Source organism: Antechinus flavipes, chromosome 4 (assembly GCF_016432865.1).
Source record: "Antechinus flavipes isolate AdamAnt ecotype Samford, QLD, Australia chromosome 4, AdamAnt_v2, whole genome shotgun sequence".
Classification (NCBI taxonomy): Eukaryota; Metazoa; Chordata; class Mammalia; order Dasyuromorphia; family Dasyuridae; genus Antechinus; species Antechinus flavipes.
The window spans coordinates 421711095-421733642 of NC_067401.1; the positions used below are offsets into that span (position 1 = coordinate 421711095).

Genomic DNA, 22548 nt, shown 5'->3' on the forward strand with positions numbered 1-22548 from the left:
CTTCTTGAACACTTTGTTGGGTACATAGACTTTACTCCCCAAGATTCATCCATCCCTCACAGCCATGTGCTGCTAGCTTGTCTTAACCCTCTCAGTGCTGTTTCAGCTTCTACGACCATGTTCCATTATTTGAAACTGTGCATCCTTCAAGACTCATCGACTCTCTTGACGTGACATACAACAGCCTTTTGACTGTCTTGTTGCCATCTTTCCTCTGTAGAGACTCTACATGTTCCCATGCTCTGCCACGGGCCAAAACAATCAAACTCAATGGCTCCCCATTCCCTCTAGGATTAAATATAAATTCTTCTGTATGGCAGTTAAAGGCCTCTAAAATTTGCCCTCCATCTACTTTGCTAGCCTATCTTACAACCCTTAGACTCCTTACCCTACAGTCCAACTGGCTTTCTTATTATTCTTCATGCATCTCTCAGCCCTGTTCCTCTGTCCCTCGGGATGGAATACACAACCTCCTCACTTCTACCTCGTGGAATCCATCACTATTCAGTTCCAGCACCATCTTCCACCCGAAGCTTCTCCTGGTCCCTCCAGGTGCTCATGGGTTCCCATCCTGTCCCCAATCACTTTGTGTCTATTTTGCCTTTACCTATACATGCCCAAGTCTTCTTCAATAAATCACAGGCTCCTTGATGGGAAGGGCAGTACCAAATACGGTACCCGTCCCAGGACTGGCACTGAATATTTTTTGATAAACTGAAACTGGATTTTGGAGATACTTGTGTCAATTGTTGGTAACAAGAAGAGACTGCAAAGAAGTACATGCATAGGTCAGATGAACAACCTAAGCAAAATGTGAGGAGCTAGAATAGCTCTCTGAATTGGAACTCTCCAAATCCTAAGAAGCTTGGAATGTAAAGAAAGAAAAAATTGAATCCAGATTGCACGAGAGGACACTGTCATTAACAAATGTCTCAAAAATGCACACTTAGTTGAATCAGCAAGAGTGGGTCAGGCAAGCCAACTCCAGGAGCTAAAGAAATTCTACAGGCAGAATCCTGATAAGTGGAGTTCTAACATCTGTGCGGAAAATCCTTTCCAATGAAGACCTCAGGTAGAAGACAGAAACTTTATTCCCAAAGTGCTCAAGAAGAGATGAATGCTGGGAAAACAGGAAGTGCCCAGAGATGTCTGAAGTGTGTAGTTTTAACTTACCTAACTTGTGTATAAGTTGTATTTCAAGAGCCTCTCAGATAACAAAACATTCTGAGCTGCAATGCACTTAGTGTGAGAGAAGGAGTCCTCTGGGACCTGTACAGGAGAAGGCCACAGACTCATTTCTCCCTGAAAGAGAAGTACTAACATCCTGAGCAGAGGCAACCAAGATTCACTCAAGCTGTGCAGGGCTCAGTCAGGAAGCTTTCTGTTTTGTGTTCTTCTCGTGCCACGTGTCCAGCCGCGCAGAGCTTTAGGCTCTCTGTTTGGTGGGTTGGGGTTGGTTTGGTTTTTTGGGGGAGGCTATATTCTGAGTCTCTCCCAATCCTACACTAGAGAAGACCAACCTCTGTCCCAGATATACATGTAAAACCATATACTACATACTGCCGTAGTTCAGTTCTTTCTCTGGAGGTGGTTAGCATCCTTCTACATAGATCCCTTGTAGTTGATTTGAGTATTCATATTACTCAGAATAGCTCTGCTGAGCTTTATGGCACAGCAAAGCTGGCAGAGCGGCCATACTCCAGGACTGCACACGTCATTGTCCTAGAGCATCCTAATTTTTCACATCGCAACTGTCATATTTTTGTCATTCAGGATTTTGCTGTTACCAGGAATTTGTGGTACAACAGACTCCCTTCAAAGATGCGATCATTTGTAGGTATGCTAGAGATTTTGGTCAAATGCTAACATACAAATCTAGAGTACACCCAAAGTCTTCCACTACTTTTGGGGTATCCTGTATGTCTCTGTGTGCATATATACAATAGGCTTTCTATAGATTTTTTATGCATTTAGGAACATTGTTTTGAGAAGGGCGCGGTAGGCTTCACCAGATTGCCAAAGGCATCTAGGACGCAGACAAGGTTAAGGATTTTGGAATTAGTCTCACTTGATGCAGAAACCTCTTCTGTCTCTTTTCGATGGATAGTCATCCTGGAGGATGTTAGGTGAAATGATAGGGAACTGACTTTTCACTACTTTGGGAGGTAGCTTGTTATCTAATCATTAGGTGTAACTAGCATTTTTTTGCAACTTTACGGTTTGCAAAGTCCTTTACAAATACTATCTCATTTTAAATAGGTGCTATTACTATTCCTATTTTACAGATAAAGAAGCCAAAGCAGACAGAAAGAAGCCAACACAGAAGTGTTTTGCTCAGGATAACACAGTAGTTAATAAGTGCCAGAAGTCATATTCAAACTGTCTTCCACACTAACCTGAAGTCTACCTCTCCTGGAACTTCTATGTAGCTCTATCCTCTGAAGAAACTCTGAATATCTGAAGACAGCAATGGTATCATCTCTCTCTTTAGGTTTTTCTTTTTTCCAGGCTAAACAGCACAAGTCTGTTTATTTTGGGGAAAAGATGTCTCTTGTACTTGAGAATAATTCCCTTAAATTTATCTGGTTTGTTGATTTTATTTTTTTATTTCAGGTTTTTTTTTAATGTTTTTGGTTTTTATATGGGGTTCTGTAGTGAGTATTTAATCAACAGGCATCCTACTGTATGCTCATGCTGAATTGGTTTTAAGGTTCATGACACAATGGTCTTGATTTGGGCCATAGAAACATCAGTGACAAAGATGAATGCCCCAAGAAGATTTCTCTTAGTAAGTTTTAATTAGCACTCAAATGAATGCTACATTAACCATCTTTCATTAATAATAACTAAATAAGATTCTTTGTGTAAAGAGTCTTTTAGCCTCACTTTATCCAAAGATCTATTGATTCATATTCTGGTTTTTCCATGAAACAAAACAGATCAACTAAAGACAACTGTGACTAGTACTGTGGATCTACTAACAGCAGGATCAACCCTAGGCTGGGATTGTTAATGTTATGAACATTTCCCTAAGGTAAAGGAGAATATGAAATGAAAGGAAAGGGATAGTTGTTCTACTATTTTTCTAAAAAGTAAAAAAGATTAATTTTTTTTTATTAACGCAATAGGGAGTTAAGAGTTCCTATTGAAGAGGTACCAGTTACTTTTTTTTCCCTTTCTAATTAAAAATTTCTTTCCAGGAATGGAAGGGATGAAAAGAGTCAGAAAAAGATACAGTGAATTAAATTTTTCTTTCCTCCTTGACAGACTCTTCTCTGCTAAGAGAATTTTTAAAAATTTAATTTCAACTGGACTTTTACTGTTACAAAGCAATTCTTTTATTTTTCTCTGAATGACTCTTGAATATACTTCCTCTCCCAGCCCAGTGGGTGCTCCAAACCTCCAGTTTCTTCTCAAGTTCCCTATACCATACTCATCCATCTACCTCAAGCCGATAATTCTGCCTTTTACTCTATTGAAGAAATTTCACCTCATTACTCCTCCTTTACATCTAACATTCCACTACATCCTCTCCCAACTTCCTTTCCTTTATTTGAATCTTAGAGAAAAAGATTTCTTGCCAAGTCTAGTCCCTCTCCTTCACTGAATCACAGAATCTCTGAGCTGAAAGGAACCTCAGAGACCATCAAATACAGTTAAGGTTGGTTTCTATGTTTCCTATCTAACAGGTGTGTACATCCAGCTTTTGTAAGAAGCCTTTGCTTCTTGGGATGGAGAACCCATTTTCGTTGGAAGCAGTCCATTCATTTTGGACACTTCTAACCTTTAGGATATTTATATATTAAACATATACATTAAAATACATTATATATATATATGTGTGTGTATACATATGTGTATATATATGTGTATATATCATATATTCTATTTACACACACACACACACACACACACACACACACACACACACACACACACACACACATTCCTTAATCAACCTCTCTGAAACTTCCAAGCATTACTGCTCATTCTGCCCTCGGGAATCCCATTATCACCTATTAGTCCTTCCAAAGTGTCATACTCCAGCTAAGTCTTCTCAAAGCCAAGAAGGCTTCTCAGAACGATACTCATATTAATGGTATCATCTGGAAGCCATTCACTATCGTGCTCCCAATTCCCCTCTCCTTCCATCTCCTTCAGAATGATGTTCTAGCAATTTCTTCTGTTTTCTCAATCTTGATCCTTCCCTAAAGCTAGATATGCCCAGATCTTTCTTATATTTATCCTAGATTTTCCTTTCCTTTCCCAATCAAACTGCTAAGAATAATGGCTATTTGCTGCTTTATTATCTCACTGTCCACTCACACTTATCAATCCTTGCCGTTCTGCTTCTAGTCCCACCATTTTACTTGTAACCAATGATCCTTTCGGACTGAAATCCAACAGCCATCCATCTGATGCACCTTTCTCGACTTCTGGGAGCTTTCAGCAGTGATATCCATTCCTTTCCTCCTACTTATGTGCCTCTTTTCTCACTGTTTCCATAATAGCATTCTAATATTCTGTTCCTTTCTATTACCTTCGACTGTATCATCCATCTCCTCCATTATTCTAAGATTATCTCAAGGTTGTTTTAGGTTCTCTTGTCTCTCTACATATTCTCTTATGATCATATCATCATCTCCCATTTATCATCTCAAAATCACAAAATCCCAGAGTTGGAAGAGATCTTGGAGGCCATCTAATATAATCTGTGACTGAAATAAAAATCTCCTTTCTAGTATCTCTGAAAAGTGATGATCCAGCTATTGTTTGAGAACATCTAAAGAGGAATCTATCACTACCTTCTCATAGTGTCTGTGCCATTGCCAAGTCCTTCTTATATCAGGTTCCTGGGCAAAATTATAACTAACAACTGACAGTTGCAATTTCTTTCTGGACTGTTTGGGACTGGAGTAAGGAGAGAGCTGTGGAATAATCCTCCCTTCCACCTGGCTCCAACAAATACAGGAACTGTCCTCAGCAGGCCAAGGATTTGATTCAAAATTGACTTTTGACAGAACAACTGACTCCTTCCTTATATAACATAGCCAACAATTTTCAGAGCTGGCAGAGTTTGGCTGGAAGGAGAGAAATTATTATGTAACCCTTAGGGCAAAAGATAAAGAACAGTATTAGATACTGGCAAGAAGAAACATGATTAGGATTATGTGACTGGATTTCTCACATGATAGGGCAGTTGGGGCAGCTAAGTGGGGCAGTGGATAGAGGGATGGACATAAGGTCAGGAAGACTCATCTTCCTGAGTTCTGATCTGACCTCAGATACTTACTAGCTATGTGATTCTAGGCAAATCACTTCTCTGCTTGCCTCAGTTTCCTCATCTGTAACATGAAAATAGCAAACCATTCTGGTGTTTTTGCCAAGAAAACCAAAAAGGGGTCACAAAGAATCTGACATGATTCAACTGAATAAATAACAAGAGGATGGTTATTAATTGTTAATTGTCATCTTTTCTCTAAGAACAATTTCGTGTCTTATTTCTATAACTTTAGGAAAAATTTTTAGAACTATGATTTCTTTGCTACAAGGGATTTCCCAAGTGAAGAAACTTCAGTGCTAATGCAGATCTATATCTTCTCTTCTACTCAGAAGTCTTATTGAGTGGCCTAGAGCAACAAGAAGTCACAATGGCATGCCCAGAGTCACAACAGCCACTTATCTCAGAGGTGGATTTAGGATTATTGCCAAAAATATTTTAGTTACATGAATAATTTCTTGTTTGCAAGTTGAGCTAAATTTCCTCTGGCTTTATATATGCTTGATATCAACCTTACTGAGTTTAGATTATAGATTACTGACCTAACAATTTGCTCCATAAACTATGTGCTTCACAGTCCACATTAAAGGCTCTTCTCTCCTGAGTAATACAACTGTAGGGTTCGACTTTTAGGGATTCTTGGGAATGAACAGAAGACCCCAAGAACACTTGCCCCCCACAGATATGGAGACACCAACAGGCCTGATAATGCCAATAACTCCCAAATCTATATATTTAAACAAAATCTATATCCTTTACATTCATCCTGCATTGTGAATTACCCACTACAACACCAGGAGGTTCTAATTGTACTTAAAACTAACATGAACAAAATAGAACCTTTTCTTTTCCCCTAGGAGTCAATCAGTCCCTCTGAAAACTTCTCTATTTCTGCTAACGACACTTATCTCTATGTCATTCAAATTGTAAACGCTATCAGTCTTCTTCTGCTTGTGCTCCTTACTGCCCTGCTGAAGCTTATTCAAGAAGTTGCCAAGCTTTGTTCATTCTATTTCTTGACTCCGTCTCACATTAACTCTCTCCTCTTCATTTACATGGCCATTACCTCCTACCTGAACCACTGCAGGACACTCCGTTCTAGCCTGCTGGCAGTTTCTCCCTTCTCCAAACCAGTCACTCCACATAGCTGCTCTAACGATCTTCATGAGGCCTAAGTCTGTCCACCATTGCCTTCTGAGAAGCCTTCCCTCCTCCCTCTAGAATAAAACAGAAGTTCCTCCAAACTTACCCTTTCAGACTTATTTCTTATCACTCTCTGTGGGATTGAAATTTCAACCAAACTAGGCACTTGCTGATTCTCCAAATGACACTCCCATCTTTCATCTCTGTGTAGTCACACAACTGTCTCCTGTGCTTGGAACAGATTCCCCTTTCATTCCAACTGTTCAGAATCCTTGTCTTTCAAGCCTCAGGTCAGGTTCTAACTCTACCCCCTCAGCTTTCCTTGATCCCCACTCCCCTTCCTCCATTTTTCAGTTCTCTTTGTGCAAAATTCCTTGTTTTATCTTTATTCAAGTCTTTGCTGTATCACTTCCAGTAGAATGTAACTTCTCATTTTTATTTTTCTCTTTGATTTTGTATCCCCAGCACTTGGCATTATACACAGTTAAAAGAGGTTTAATATGTGTGTTGAGAGGTTCTGAGGCTAAGGAAAGCCTAAAGCCCAGAGGACTGAGCATAAAATCAGATTCTTATTTTGAAGTTAAGCAAAAGAGGTAATGAATGAAACATGATCAAAGTTAAGATAGAGTAAGGAAATTGCAATTAAGCATAAGGTACAATTGTACCTTGGTGGTTTTTAGCTTTTAACAAACTGAGAAAAATCATTGAGAGAAAAATGATTCCTTACTCATCTTAGTATCTCAAGAAATACCAGCTTTATGCTAGTAACCAGGAAATGCTTATAACAAAAAATTATAATTGAACAATTTTATCAAAATGCTATCAGTTTTTAAAAATTGTGTGTTATTTCAATAAAGGTTTATTTTTAACCGAGGCACAGAAAATCTGTAATTTGAATCAAGTGTAAACATTATAGTGAGTAATAATCATCAGTAATGACTCTGTGGCATCCTCCTAGAGCCACAAAGGCTTTCTTGTACAATGGGGTGGTTTTATGTGGTATCCCAGGTTCTCATTTTTACTGTAAATATCATAGTTAAGGGCATCATAGCTGGATCCCTAGTACCACTATCCTTGACGATGTTATATGGTTAACAGGGCAGTCACCTGGAAAGTCAATTCTGTGGACTCCAAGGAGGTGGTCTATGTCTGTTCACTTATTGTTCATCAGATTTCCCCAAGCCCACCCCCCCTTCCTGATTTTCCTATTTCTGTCAAGAGTACTACCATTCTCTTCATCTCCCAGTTTACAATCTCAGTGTCACCTTTGATTCCTCACACTCAAACTCATCCCACATATCCATTTAAGTCCGTCTTGATTACCTTTTTAATAAGTCCTAAATATGTCCCCCTTAGATATCCATTGAGGCTGATATAGGCACCTTGTGACTTAAGATAATGGCTTTCTGGTTTGGTCTTCCTGACCAAAGTCTCTCCCCACACCAGACTCTTGTCCATTCACTGGCCAAAGTTATCTTCCTGAGTGCAGGTCTGGCCATGTTATCTTACTAATAAACTCTCGGGGTTCTCTATTACATTTAGGATCAAATAAAAAATCCCATTTTAAAGCCCTCAGACCCTCTCTACATACCCAGTGCCTTTTCACTGGCTGTCCCCCATTCCTGGGATGCTCTTCTTTCTCCCTTCTGTCTCCTGCTTCTATGGCCTCTTCCCAGATTCAGTTAAAGTCCCATGTACTTAAAGAAGTCATTTCTTATATCCCAAAGAGATCTTAAAGGGGGGAAAGAGACCCACATGTGCAAGAATGTTTGTGGCAGCTCTTTTTGTAGTGGCAAGAAACTGGAAACTGAGTAGATGCCCATCAGTTGGAGAATGGATGAATAAGTTATGGTATATGAATGTTATGAAATATTATTGTTCTGTAAGAGACAACCAGCAGGATGATTTCAGAGAGGCTTGGAGAGACTTACAGGACCTGATGCTGAGTGAAATGAGCAGAACCAGGAGATCACTGTACACAGCAACAAACAGCAATATTATAGGATGTTCAATTCTGATGAATATGAGATGACTGAGGCCAGGTCCAATGATTTTGTAATGAAGAGAGCCATCTGCACCCAGAGAGAGGACTGTGGGAATTAAGTGTGGATCACAACATAGTGTTTTTATTTCTTTTGTTGTTTGCTTGAATTTTATTTTTTTTTCCTTTTTGACCTGATTCTTCTTGTGCAGCAAGATAATTGTATAAATACTTATGCCTATATTGGATTTACATATATTTTTACTATGTTTAACGTATATTGGATTACTTGCCATCTAGGGGAGGAGGTGGAGGGAAAGACAGGAAATTGGAACACAAGGATTTGCAAGGGTCAGTAGTGAAAAATTATCCTTCCATGTTTTGAAAATAAAAAGCCCCAATAAATAAAATATTAAAGAAGTCATTTCCCTCCTCCCTCCTTCTGCCCTAGTGCCTTTCCTCTGATACTATCTTCCATTGTTGACACTGCTTACATTTTCTATGTATGTAGCTATTTGTATACAGTCTCCCTCATAAACATGTGAGTACTTCTGAGGTCAGGCACTGTTTTTGCTATACTTTAAATCTCCAGTACTCAGCGTGTTGCTCCTAGTATATAGGAAGCATTTAATAAATGTTTATTGACTGACAGAATTCTTCCAAACTGATTTACTCCCACTTTTACGGCTTCCCTTGTAGAAAAGTCCTTAGTGCATTATCTCCAAGCTTCCAAATATGGACAGACAATTGTATCACCTCCAATGAGAGGAAGCTGAGAGGCGACATCATGACTAAATGTGTGCTCTAGCATTAACAGCTCAGGCAGGATTTCTGGGGTTTGGTCTCTGATCCTGTCTTCCATGGAGAAAGCAAGAATTCAGCAGGCAAGGTTCTATTTGTTATCATACCTAAGAGCACGAGAGCAGGGCTGCCTTCAGCACTTTTTTCTTTTATGAGGCTGGCAAAGACTAACAGGGTTTTGTCCCTCTCTTCCCCTCTTCTACCAGGAGCTAAGAGATCTGTGCTTTTTTGTCCAGGCAGGCCTAGCTGTGCTTAGGTCAGGTATCACTGGGTGCTATTTTTTAAAAGGATTTTATTTTTATTAAATAGGAGTGATTACTGACACACTTGTATAGTACTGAGCTGAGATGCGCCTGAATTTGGTGGTTCAATTTATACTCAATTGATACACTTAGTACAGAGCTAAAAATTCCTTCATAATCTACATTGTGATAATCCCCATTTACTACATTCCTCTTGAGAGCAAATCTAAGTAGTTACTTTGGTGATTCACTTTTGCTGGTAGGCTACGAACAATGTCAAAAATCCCAGAAGTCCCAGAAGCTCAAAAGATTTTTTGTTGGACGAAGCGTGCAGTGTTCCCCTCTGCTACCAGTTTCAAGAACAGTTTAAGAGCAAGGTGCTTTCCCACCTAAAACAAAGATGCACTTTTGGAAGGGCTTCCCTCTGAAGTGAAACTTCAGGAACAGAGTGGTTATTGAACTCCTCTGGTCTTCCTCACGCGCCGCGAAGCTCTCCATGCTCAAAGATCGTCCCCCCACTTCATTCGTGCCCTTTTCCCCTGGAGCTCCTCCTAGAACCTCCCTTTGAGAAGGCCCCCCGCAGCCAGCCCTTCATCCCCCCACTCCCTGCCTGCATGTGCTCCCATCCTGCCCCTGTGCCCTCTTCAGCTCTCTTCTCCCTATAGCCTTTGGAAGCTGCTCCAGGGCGCAGACTCATTTCCTGTATTTCCCAGACTCGGCCCAGAGCCGGACACACATGTTGTGGCTCTGTTACGTCCGGCGGGCCCTGGTGCTGTCCGTGGGATTTGTGGTTCCCTTCGTCCTCAGAGAGGACCACGACATCAGGGAGTGACATCATGACACACAAGTGAATCAGGCTGCGTGAGGGAGACCAAAGCTAAGTGACCCGGCCAGGGGAGGTCCAGGGCCCAGGCTCCAGCCCTGGCTGCTGCACCCGAGCCCCCGAAGAGCTCAGACGTGTCGGCGTCTTCTTCACAGGGGATGCCCACGTGGAGTGCAGCCGCGCTTTTTAAAACTCCTCTCACTTCTCAGCTCACACGGGGCTGTGCACGCAGTAGGTGCCCAGTCATTTTTCAGTCACGGCCAACCTCTCCCGAGGCCGTTTGGGGCTTTCTTGTTCACTGTTTGCTTCTCTAGATCACTTTAAAGATGAAGTAAGACAGAGGAGGAGGTGACTGGGTCAGGGTCGCCCAGCCAAGAAGGGTCTGAGGCCAGATTTGGCCTCAGGAAAATGAGTCTCCCTGACTCCAGGCCCAGCACGCTGTCCATTGTGCCATCCAGCTGCCCTAAAATATCCTGTAGGATACATCAACTTAGGGACGTTTGTGTTAACAGCCATTATAAACTGGGTTTTGTTGGGAGGAAAAAGGGGAAGGTGTCTACTGATGAAACATTTTCGGTGCGATGGCTAAGAGGCCCCATTCTGCTGGACACTCTGCTGCACCCCAGGTTTCTCAGTGACATCATTATTTCCTGAATCTGGGTGCTCTTCATTGTGAGAGGGATGCTCTCGTTTAAAGTACAGTTTTTTCAGACTAACTAAGCATAAGAAGAAAATGCTGAATGTGTGAGAAAGCAAACGCAAGTAACTAATTCTCCTGTGAATCAAAGCTAGTCTTTTCTCTCTCTGAGGACACAGGCAATTTCTAGAAATAGGTTAGGAATAGCTGTTTTCACTATCTTCCCAGCCACCTTTCCAAAACATGCTACCTCCACTCTGCCCACATCTCCACTTGCCTTTCCCCACTTCTCAGAACCTTCCAGTCTGCCCCAACTCAGGCTCTGCGAAGTGAGCCATCACCTTTCCTACCTGGAACCAGACCTCCACAGTGCTTTCCAGGCACCACTTCCAAACCATGACGTCATGTTGGAATTCTCCCACCCTTTTTTTTCCAGCTTCCCTTTCTGGGTTGTTTTCTACCCATGAGAACTTAAGACGGAGACTGTCTTGCTTGCTTGCATTTGTATGCCCAGTACTTTGCATTATCCATACAGGTATATTACTTCTAACTTTTCATCACATCGATTATATATAAATGAACTTGGACGACTGGCCTTGAAACTGGAAAGTCCTGCGACACTAGCTACATAACCATGGGAAAGTCCCTAAACTCTTAGTGCCTAGGTTACTCTCTTAAGACCATATGATACCGATGACCTGTCGATCCATAATGACGGGGGAAGCTTTTTCACCAATGAAATCACAAGCCTAGACAATTCCAATCCTCAGTTCCAAATTTTATACATAATATAAAGAATAATGGGAAACCTATGGATTTAGTGATGATAAAAATATGGAGGGAGAACCTGGATAAAATTTCCTCTCTTGTTTACACTTTCAGCCATAACTTCACTTGAATAACCTCCACCAATCATCTTGAAATGCATATTTAAAAAATAGAAAGATGTCTTATGATAAAAAGGAAAAGTGTCTTATGCTAAAGTCCTTCCTATCAGATCTCGTTTGAACCTCCTCTGTATACTTAGAGCTAAAGAAGTGTAATACTTTGGAAAGAAAGGCAGTGAATTGTTATTCTTTGATGGAATCAGGCTTGTTGATAACAGAACCCATAACACGGACAAGTCATTTTGTCAGAGGCCCACCTGATTTCCATGTCTTGTATATCTCCTTGGCATCTTAAGAACTGACTGAATGAGATAGAAGGTAGAAGTAGACCTCTTAGGAATATCCCCTTTTCCAGGGCTTCCTTTCCTCATTTGACAATGACCCCCACAATTACTCTATCAACAAATGAATTATTTATCTTAAAGTTCTATTACTTATGGTTTTAAAAGACAGAAACTTAGATCTTTTTTTTTTTGTTGTTGTTGTTGTTGTTTTTAAAGAATAACAATTCAGTGCCTTTCTGTCCAAAGTATCCAAATGCTTTAGCTGTCAGTAGTCACAAGAGGTTCAAAACAACCTCTTTTGAGTATTCTAAAAGAATACTCTTTTAGAACCAAGAAAAGAACTCTTTCCTTCTCTAACCAGAGGGAAGATTTTTCTTTAAGGTATAGAAGTCACATTCTTAATTTTGATTCATTAGTTTTACCTGGTCCAAGTCATTTCGGAGGGCAATTTTGCTGGTTACAAGTTCATGAGCAAGGTCATCATTCTCTTGTTCTAGCCGCATGCTGGCTTCCTGTAACCTCCGGTTCTCCCTCTGTGAAAAAAAAAAAAAAAGCGACAGCCAAAAGGGGAAGTTAATACCTGGTTAGACTAGCAGAGACAAAAGGCCAGCAGATAAGGGAGGACTGGGAGTGGGGCACAACAAAGGTGAATCTTAGAAGTGTAGGTAGGAGGAGGCGGAAGTGGCACAGTAAGGCAGGATTGCTGTTTGGGGGAAACAACAGTGAGTTAAGCCAGCGGTGCAGATGCAGTACTCTACCCAGCAAAATTCACAACTTCCCAGTACGCCCTCAGATCAAAACTCCCTGCTATAAAAAATGTGCCTTGAAAGGAAAAATCTTCCAGACGTGTTCTCGGTTCTAAGACTTTTACCTCACTATGTTTTAATATAGATTTAGAATCTACATGTGGGCCAGAAACACAGAGAAGAATCAGTTTCTCATCCCCAATAGGAAACTGCAGGTCATGATAGTAGAATCGGAGGGAGGGTGATTAAGAAATACTTCTAAATCTTTTTTCAAACATTAGGCAAAAATCAATCATTGCAAAATCCCAGGCAAGACTTCAAGCCTGGGAATCAAGATACTTGGGTTCTGCTACAGCTTTGGAAATAATTCATAACTGTGACCTCTTAGAATAATTTTTCTGGACCCCAATTTCACTGTCAGATGGAAGCAATGGTATAGAATATCTAAATAAGAAGGAAATCATCAGATGAAAAGCACTGTATAAATGTAAATTACTGATCTAAATTTCTCTAGATTAGGGGTCCTCAAACTTTTTAAATAGGGGGCCAGTTCACTGTTCCTCAGACTGTTGGAGGGCCAGACTATAGTAAAAACAAAAACTTTATTTTGTGGGCCTTTAAATAAACTTCATAGCCCTGGGTGAGGTGAATAATCGTTCTCAGCTGCCGCATCTGACCCACAGGCCGTAGTTTGAGGACCCCTGCTCTAGGTCATTCCTAGAGTTCTCAAGTCATGTCAATGAGAACACGATTAATAAAATATGTGGCTGAGATCCCACCACCCCACTGAAAAATCCCCTGACACTTACAGTTTTCTGTAAAGACTCCCAGAATTACTCTATCAACAAATGAATTATTTATCTTAAAGTTCTATTACTTATGGTTTTAAAAGACAGAAACTTATTTTTTTTTTTTAAAGAATAACAACTCAGTGCCTTTCTTTCCAAGGTATCCAAATGCTTTAGCTGTCAGTAGTCATGGGAGGTTCAAAAGAGATCTGACAGGAAAGACTTCAATGTAAGATACCTTCCTGTTTTTCAAATATGCATTGTCAAGGCGATTTTCTGCAAGACAGGCAAAAAGTCAAGCAAAGGAGTCAAATCCACAGCTCTGTGAAATATTGCAACAGAGTGAACTGAAGAGAGCACTAGGAAAGACACTGTTGTCTGTGGACCTCATTTTGAAACAAAATGCAACAAACAAGCTGGAGAGCTCAACAAAAGTAGGTGACTAGGATGCCCCAGATATATGCCAAATTATCTCATGCATACTGAGGACTGAGTGAGGACACCATCCCTACTGAGCTAAGCTCCGAAGGCTCTACTTGGGGTCTTTCCAAGGCATAGTAGGGTTCTTCCACTTTCCATTGTGAGACAAGTACAGAAGATAGTGGCAAATTTTGAAAAATTATTTTAAGAGCAATTTTTCTGTTGATAATTTTTTTTGGAGGGGGGACTTTTTTTTTATAAGAACATTCTTCCCTTCCCAAGGTTATTTCCTATATAGGACACTCTGTATCCTCTGGAACAAAATACAGCATAGCAGCTTGTAATCAAGTCTAAAGTACTGCCTTGCCAATAAAACTTTCCAAAACACTCCTTAAATAAAAAAAGTTTACCCATTGGTGGATCAGCTTGTACCCAAAAGTAATTCTGTCTGTTCTTCAGTGGAATCTTTCCGTTTTCTCCCACCCGCCTACAGAAGCATGATGAAAACGTTTACATGTCACAGGTAAACACGATCAGTGTCCCCAGCACACCTTTCTAAAATCTATGAGATAACAAACAAATGGTCCACAAAGGCCAGACGATCCTGCTTTCAGCACCCTCTCTGACAGCAGTTTTTCTGACTGGCTGTGAGCTATGTACAGGGACTTTTCTGAAGATTTTATTTTATTTAATAAGTTTTCTCAGGACAGGAAACAGGTATTTTGCAAACAACTAGCATTCAGTTTCAGCAGAAGTTGTGCAACACAGGCTGCACCTAAAGGAACTTTGTAACTTCTTTCACTTTTTTTGGTGAGCTCCTTTTGTCTTAGCTTTCATCTTAGCTGAATGACTTCACTACAGCTTAAAACATCCTTGCACAACTGTCTCATGGGCACACAAAAATCCCTTCAACTACATTTCTAATACACTGATTTGACTATAAGGAACAATGACAAGTATGCAGCCACTAGGATTCTGCAGGTTACGCTACTGAAGTAAGGTCAAATGAGTCTCCAGCTAAAGTTGCTGAACCTTTCCAGATCAGGATTTGGTTCAAAACATTCTTAACCAAGTCCCAAAGTAATCAACCACCTGACTTTGGGTCAGAGATCAGCTGATCATGCTTTTTGCTGAACAACAAAAAAGATGAGTTCAGTTGTCTCCCTATAAAAATAAATTACTGAACTTGTAATAATCCTTCCTTACAGTATACAGGCTAGAGAAAGATCTTAAAGAAACCAGGAATGTCAGATGGCCCCTTAAGATAAATACAAAGTAATGGGAGGGGTACTGTCCCTCTTTTGCAAGAAGCTTCAGTTCAAGTGTCTGCAAAGCAAGCAGCACAATGTGAGGTCTCAGGCTCCTGCTTCACTCACAGACAAGTGGGAAAGCAAGCAAAGTGGCTAAAAATGCAGTGTCCTCCTCCTCTTCCTCCTCCGGGGATGTTACAAAAAGGGGAGATTATCTGTTATGCTAGTGAATAAATCACTGCTACCAACACCAAGGAAACCGCCTGACCCTCGCCTCCCACAGCCAGCCACAAGCCAAAGAGAATCGGGCTGCGTTATTGAGCTGGCTGCACTGACCCCTCCCGAGGAGAAACTGCAAGGGATGGATTCCTTGGGAGAAATCTCATGGTGAAACAAATGAAAACTGGACTAAAAAGGAAGGAAAGAGTTTCATTTTGATGTATTTCAGAAAGCTCTGTCTGGGTCATTTTGAAAGCCGGAAAAGGAATTGCTCTCTGGCTATGCATGCTGACTGATTTTTTGAGATTTAGTTTGATGACCATGGGGCTCCTTTTGTCTTTGTGGGAGCATTCTATAGTCTTGCATAAGCAGACCAGTCAGACTTGCTGAATGCTCAGAGCTGGTAAACAGACAATTGCTTCCTGCTCCCTCTCTGAAGAGACTGCAGTAGGCACTGTATTCCTAACATTTACAATTCTCACTTGACTTGAAGCACCCTCCAATATCACTTGGCAAGAGCTCTGAATAAAAGAAGTAGTCCTTTCCTCCGGGATTCCCTTCCCTGCTCTTCCATAGGGGAAGGATGTACAGCTAGGAAAGTTTGGTGAATAACTTTGGGAGGAGGATACTGCATTTTCCAAAGAGACAAACACAAATATTACAGACATACACAAATGAAAAACTTACCTCCTGCAAAGTCAGAGACCAACTACTGTTTTCAATCATAGGTACAAAAATAATAGAAAAAAGGATATCCAATGAAATGTAAGTGCCTACTAATAAAATTAGGAAACAGCAACAACAAAAAAGACACTTGTTAATTCTATTTGGTTAATTTTTTCCCCTTAGAGCCTTCCCTGTGACAGCAAACATTTGGTGAAAGAAAGCTGACTTGAGAAAGCCAGTGGGCAAGTCCCAACTCAGGAAGCCCGATAAAACTCAAACTCCACCCTCTCCATGATGCTATTCTCAGCTTGCATGACGGATGAATATGTTTGTACATAGGATGATTAGTAGTCATGGTGTAAGTTGTTTCTACTGCTGTCATGAAAGCTGGGTGGGACTCATTTACATGTACAGTGTCAGAAACCTTACAAAATAGCTAATCTTCAGGCAATAGAGGGAGGTCTCAGTGCACAAAGAGCTGCCTGGCGATGGGTGTGTGTGTGGGGTGTTGTTCAGATTCCCATTTGTGTGTGTCTGTGGGCTCAGGTTTGGATGAGGCAGGACAAGGAACAGAGTTAATTTCCAGGATGAGAGATTTAAGAAATATTCGCTGGCAATCAAAAGAAAATGTGGTTAAGGTTAAAGGGGGGAAAAATCATCTAGAGGAATGAGGTTTTAGAAACTCAACTCTGTTTTGGGTGTGTTGTCTGCTGCTATGATGAATTCTTGGCACGCAGATTTAAGTGACTTAAGGGTCAGGAAAAATGCTTCTCTTAAGTGAGAAACATTATTTTATTAGCAAGTATATACTCAGCTAGCAAACATTTCCTTTTTTTAATCTCACTCTTGAAAAAAATAAGTAACCAACAATATTGACATTTTGAGCTGACAATCTTAAGGCACACAAGGACAAATGTACCCAGATGACATATTTTAAAATTCTACACAATCTGAAAAATGAAGACTTAAAAATAACAAGTTTTCATTTTTGAAACTTTAGCTTAAGACCATATGTGGTAATTTCCTTCCTTCTTTGCCATATTCCCTAAGGAGAATCTCTTACATTGAATGAGAACAACAGTTTCTGATCTTTTAAAAATCTCAACAATAAAATTAAATGACAGTTGGCAATCCAGACTGCATTGCTTTTCTGCATCTAAGACTGTCTTTGGAAATACCAGCTGATACTCCAACATGAAAATGAGATTTCAATAAACAAATTTCATAGGTGTTATAGAAACCTGTTAGTGTGATGCAAATTTTTCTCACTGAAACTAATGCAACAATGAACCATGTCTACTAAAGATACAAGATTAATTCTGAATCATATCTTTCTCTAATGAAAGTCACAGCACCTAGATGGCCTTGTTACTTTTCTCCTAAATTAGCTGACAATGTTTGGAAGTAGGCATAAACTGGACACCATTCTTTAGCTTATGTCACCTTATCAGTTTGGGTTAGGTTTTCTTTGCTTCCAAATATTCAAATTCCTTAAGTTCTTTAATATCAAAGGGAATGTGTATCAGCTTCTTGGAGTTTATCACAAAGTTTTCCTTTGGAAAGGTGGGATCTTAGGGTGTGGTGTACTGAGCATAGCATTGGATTTGGAATCTGATGTTAACCTGGATTCAAATTCCAATTTATGGCTTACTAGCTATGAGACTGGCACAAGTCAGTTCACCTTTATGGGCCTTTTTTTTTTTTTTTTTTTTTTAATCAGGATGGGGCTGGACTTGATCTCTAAGGTCCAGATTGAAGTCCTATATTCCTAGGAAAAGAATGTGGTATATAGCATAAAGAAAAGTAGACCAGGAGTCAGGAGACTAGGTTTTTAATTCCAATGATTTTGGGGTATGATTTTTGGTAATCTCTCTGAGCCTCAGTTTCTTCATCTGAAAAAGAAGGAACTATACCGAATGGCTTCTAAGATCTTTCTTGGATCTAAATCTATGCTCCTTACATAGAATTCAATATTGTAGAAACATTCTTCTTCTCTCTTGTTAGTTATTTTAAATACAACATTTCATAGCAGAAACATTTTTCAAAAGCTAATAGTTGTTTCCGTGGCATAAGTGAGATTGAGTCAGAATAGTGTGAATTTATCTCCCTTTGAAGAAGAAAACTTATACCCAGAGATGGACAAATTTATCTTAACTTTGCTGCTTCAGGAAAAATCTAACCTCCATAAGAGATACAAGCAGAATACAGAATTTAATCTCAATTCTTTACCTCCTTTAGTGGGCAAGACAAAAGTTAATATGTAAATTCTTTCAATGATTGACACCCCCCCTCGTTAATGATAAGCAAATAAGCTGACAACATAGAAGCAATTAATCCATCGCACAAACGCCTTAAATCGTTGCATGAACAAAGCCCAATAAAATGGCTTAAAGAGTTCAAGTTACTTTAGCAAGAACCATCAAAAATCAGCACTTGTGGGCAAATTTTTCAATAAGCTTACAGTATAACTGGCCCCCATTTTTCTCTCAACCCCTTTATCATGTGAATTTATATATATATATTTGCTGAGGCATTTGGGGTTAAGTGACTTGCCTAGGGTCACACAGCTAGGAAGTGTCTGAGACCAGATTTGAACTCAGGTTCTCCTGATTTCAGGGCTGGTGCTCTATCCACTGAACCACCTAGCTGTCCCTTATGTGAATATTTTTAAAATATATCAACAACATGTAACCAATTTCAAAAACAAACAAAAAATTAAAACATTTAGACTTTGGTTTGTTTATATTATATATGAATATAAGACTCTATCTAAAAATTAAAACTACCTACACAGCAATTCAAAAGCATTATGAATTCTTATACCTTTTCCTAGATTCCCCATCTAGATCAGATAAGAAATTATAGCTTTTTATACTTTGGGGGCTTCATACAATTTAATTATTAGCAAAATTCTTCAAGGCCCAATCCTCATTTGTGCAAGCAGTTCTTTAATTAAGCAAGAAACCATAACATCTTCAGGAATCAAGTTAATTTGACTTTTTTCTAAAGTTCTTCATGTAGAAAACTTATGAGGATCTTCAAACAAAACAAATCTGGTTTTTATAAGATTAACTGAAACTTTCACTTGATGAACTGATTGTCACAACTCAGATAACAAGTTATTAGATGCAATCAAGACAAAAGTGAAAATGAAGCATGATGCTAATGTTTCCTAACAAATGAACATTTAGTCCACATTTCATTCCATTTGGAATCCATGAATTCCTTTCTAACCAAGGTTAGGTGAGCAGTATACTAAACTGACAAGGTAATGAATGACATTTAGTAGGAGTTAAGAGAGTTAATATTCCATATTTTTCTGGTTTCAGGTGCTTTTCTTTCTACCTATGGGTTAACTTTCATTATGATAAAGAACAAGAAAATCCCAATGACTACAGGAAGCCTGTAATGGGATTCAGAATACTAGATGCAGACTAGCATAAAGCTAAAGACAGTTAATGTTTTGAGTTAAACCTAGAAATAGACAAGAGTCAGCATAAAAACACACAACAGGCTCAGGTATGCGCAAGGTAAAGGGCTCCCTTTCACACAAGACTGTGATGATTTGGGTGGGACTCAGAAAAAAAAGGATTTTTTCATAGCAGAGACATTTCCTAGAAAAATTTGATTTAGAGCCCTCAGATTTATGCTGCTATTTTATCTATCTCCATAGTTTACATTTGGGTGACACTGAGAGATGGCCCAAATGTGAACTCTGAGGTCTAACCCATATAAATGTATTCAGGGTCTAAACAGGCTTCCATATATACTCTTCCAAAACAACTCTAAAGTAAGCTAAGCCAGAATCATTATTATTTACTTCTACATTACTAGAGATTTAAGCCCATTTCTGGGGCAGATCCATTGAAAATTGTGACCTTCTTTTAACTCTCTGTATCCCACCTCCCATTTCCTTTCCCCCTCATTTCATACTAAGAGCAGGTGAATAATTGTCAGAATGGGTCCTAAGTATATTACACTTCAATTGCGGTGTCATTTCAGATTGGCAGGAGATCTTTATCCTCTGCCCACTAGTCACCTTTCCATCTACCTTTCCATGCAGCAAATGGACTTAAAAGGAAAGGAGTGATTTATGGGGAGAATGAGACCATCCCACAATTGCTTCATATATATATATATATTTTTATTTACTTATTTTTTTTTTTACCAAACCTCTTCCTTAAATGACCTAAATTAACTTTCCAGTTACTCTTTAGCTAACTACATTCCAAGGTCCATATCTAGGGATTATATAACTCTGAGTGGGAAGATTTTAATCTTAGATTTTATAAGACACTGGTTGGCATTCACCAACGAGCCTTCACAATCTACTGTGACACTGACAGCCGAATATTTCCAAACAATATGGCAGTTTGGAAGATCACTGCTTTTGATTTGTTAGGAAATATACACACTACCACTGCTACCTTCAAAATGTAATATAGCTGGGCATAAAAGCACTTTAGGAAGTCTGACGGCTATATATGTCTCAGAGATTTTCCTTAGCCTGGTAATGTATACAAATGTTATTTTAATCAATCCACCACAGAAACACAGAACTAAATCCATGACCCAGAATTCATCACATGTAGCCAGAAACTAAGGATTTATTCAACTTTAAAAACAGTATTATGTCTTTGAGGAAAAAAATAAAAGCAAAATTAAAAGGGTAAATTTTACTTTCACCTTCCAAATACAAGTGTGTTATTGGTAGCCTATTTTGATGATATTAAAAAAAAAACTCCAACTTTTAAAATTAGTATTTAAATTCTCAAGAGTTTCCAGAATGATTTCAAATTATGATGAAAATAATAATTGACATTTATAAAGTGCTTTAAGGTTTGAAGAGTACTTTACACATTTTATCTTCAACAATCCAGTGAGCTAAGAGCTACAGATATTACTATTTCCATTTTATGGAAGAAGAAACTGATAGACACTGAGAATAAGTGTCAGAGATGGGATAGGACTCCAGTTTTCTCCTGATCACAAGTGCAGCAACCCTCTGATACACTCAAAATTGCCTCTCCACACTTGTAGGCTGTCCAATATACTTTTGACCTATCATTCTTCCCTTTATCTCAGGGCTGTATTTGGAGTCAGAAGACCCGAGTTCCAATCCCAGGTCAGCTACCTAATCCCTTTTAGACCTTGGGCACACCATTTAAGCTTTTTAGGCCGAGGTTTCTGTATATGTAAAATGTGAGGATATTGACTTTTCAATCTATCACCTGTGGCCTTATTCTTTATGTATGTACTAAAGGTGACACTAATCGGAAAACGGATGGTACAATCCACGCTGTCTCCATTGGCTAGATTTCATAAACAACTCTGAAGTCCCTCTAAAACAGCAAACCATTTATGATGTCTGAAGATTCTAAAAAAAAATACTTTTGAATATTCTCTGCTTTGTTAGCATAGAGGCAAAGAAAACAAGAGCATCGGGATAGGGTGGACAAGGAGGAAGAAGTATGATGAAAGACCGGTGCCTCAGGTCTCCAGAAATCCCGTAACACAGGAGACACCCACGGTGAAACTAGAAGGAAGGAAGCCCATGACATTCTCTTCCTCTCTAGCACAGGGGCCACCCTGGTAAGGAAGAGAAAAAGCTCCCCACTGTGGCGAAATGGAAGTCATGCATATTAGAAGGATGCTTTGGAAGTAACAGATGATGGGTAGGAGTGGGAGCGTCCCAAAAGTCTGAGTGTAGTTTTCAGTTTTAATGGCTGCCCTCAGACTGTTAGGACGCTGTGTAACAGGACAAGCTCCAAAGCAAACCTCAGCCCAAACCCTGCTTGGAGATTGAAGTGCTCAAAATGTTGGATAAACTGACAGATGTTTCCATTGAAAAAAGGAACTTTGCAAAGCTGCAGTGCTCCAGCAGTGAGGTCAACACTAAGAGCGGTGTATTAGCAAATGGCCCGCGGCAATCACTAAGGTGATGATGCACCAAAGCCGGCTCCATTCTGAACCTGCAGGGAGTGGGCAGATGTCACTGGTAAAGCTGTAATTTATGTTTGTGGAAAGAAGTGTCCTGAGAAACACCATTAATCTGCTTCATAGACCTTTGAGGGTTTATTCTTCTCCCAACAGTATGAATGCTGATCATTAACAGCTACAGACAGAGGGGAGTTAAAAACATCCTTATGTCAGTCTTGACAAGAGTTCACCTTCTAAAAAGTCTTTGGGGACGTGACCACGCACAGCTAAAAACAGTATCTGTAATCTCTTCCTTTCTTATTCTGTAAGGAGTTGGGAGCCATTTTTTTCTCTCTGTCTCCCCCTTTCTCTGTCAGCGCCTCATGTGGGATCCCAGTATAAACGCAACAGCGGGAGTTACCTACAAACATACAAACTGAAAGAAAAGAAATATTATGTTT

At 39.6% G+C, this 22548-nt stretch overlaps 1 protein-coding gene across 6 annotated transcripts in view; it reads right to left on the bottom strand.

Annotated features, from left to right (window-relative positions):
• RABGAP1L (RAB GTPase activating protein 1 like) overlaps positions 1 to 22548 on the bottom strand; it is a 689556-nt gene that overhangs the window by 16781 nt on the left and 650227 nt on the right. For 4 of the 6 annotated variants that reach the window (XM_051998907.1, XM_051998909.1, XM_051998911.1 and 1 more), the window contains one exon: positions 12502 to 12612. In XM_051998907.1, coding sequence (XP_051854867.1) covers positions 12502 to 12612 — 111 coding nt within the window. Of the gene's footprint in view, positions 1 to 12501; positions 12613 to 16189; positions 22524 to 22548 lie in introns of those variants that run through there. The other 2 variants (XM_051998912.1, XM_051998908.1) reach the window with 2 other exon arrangements.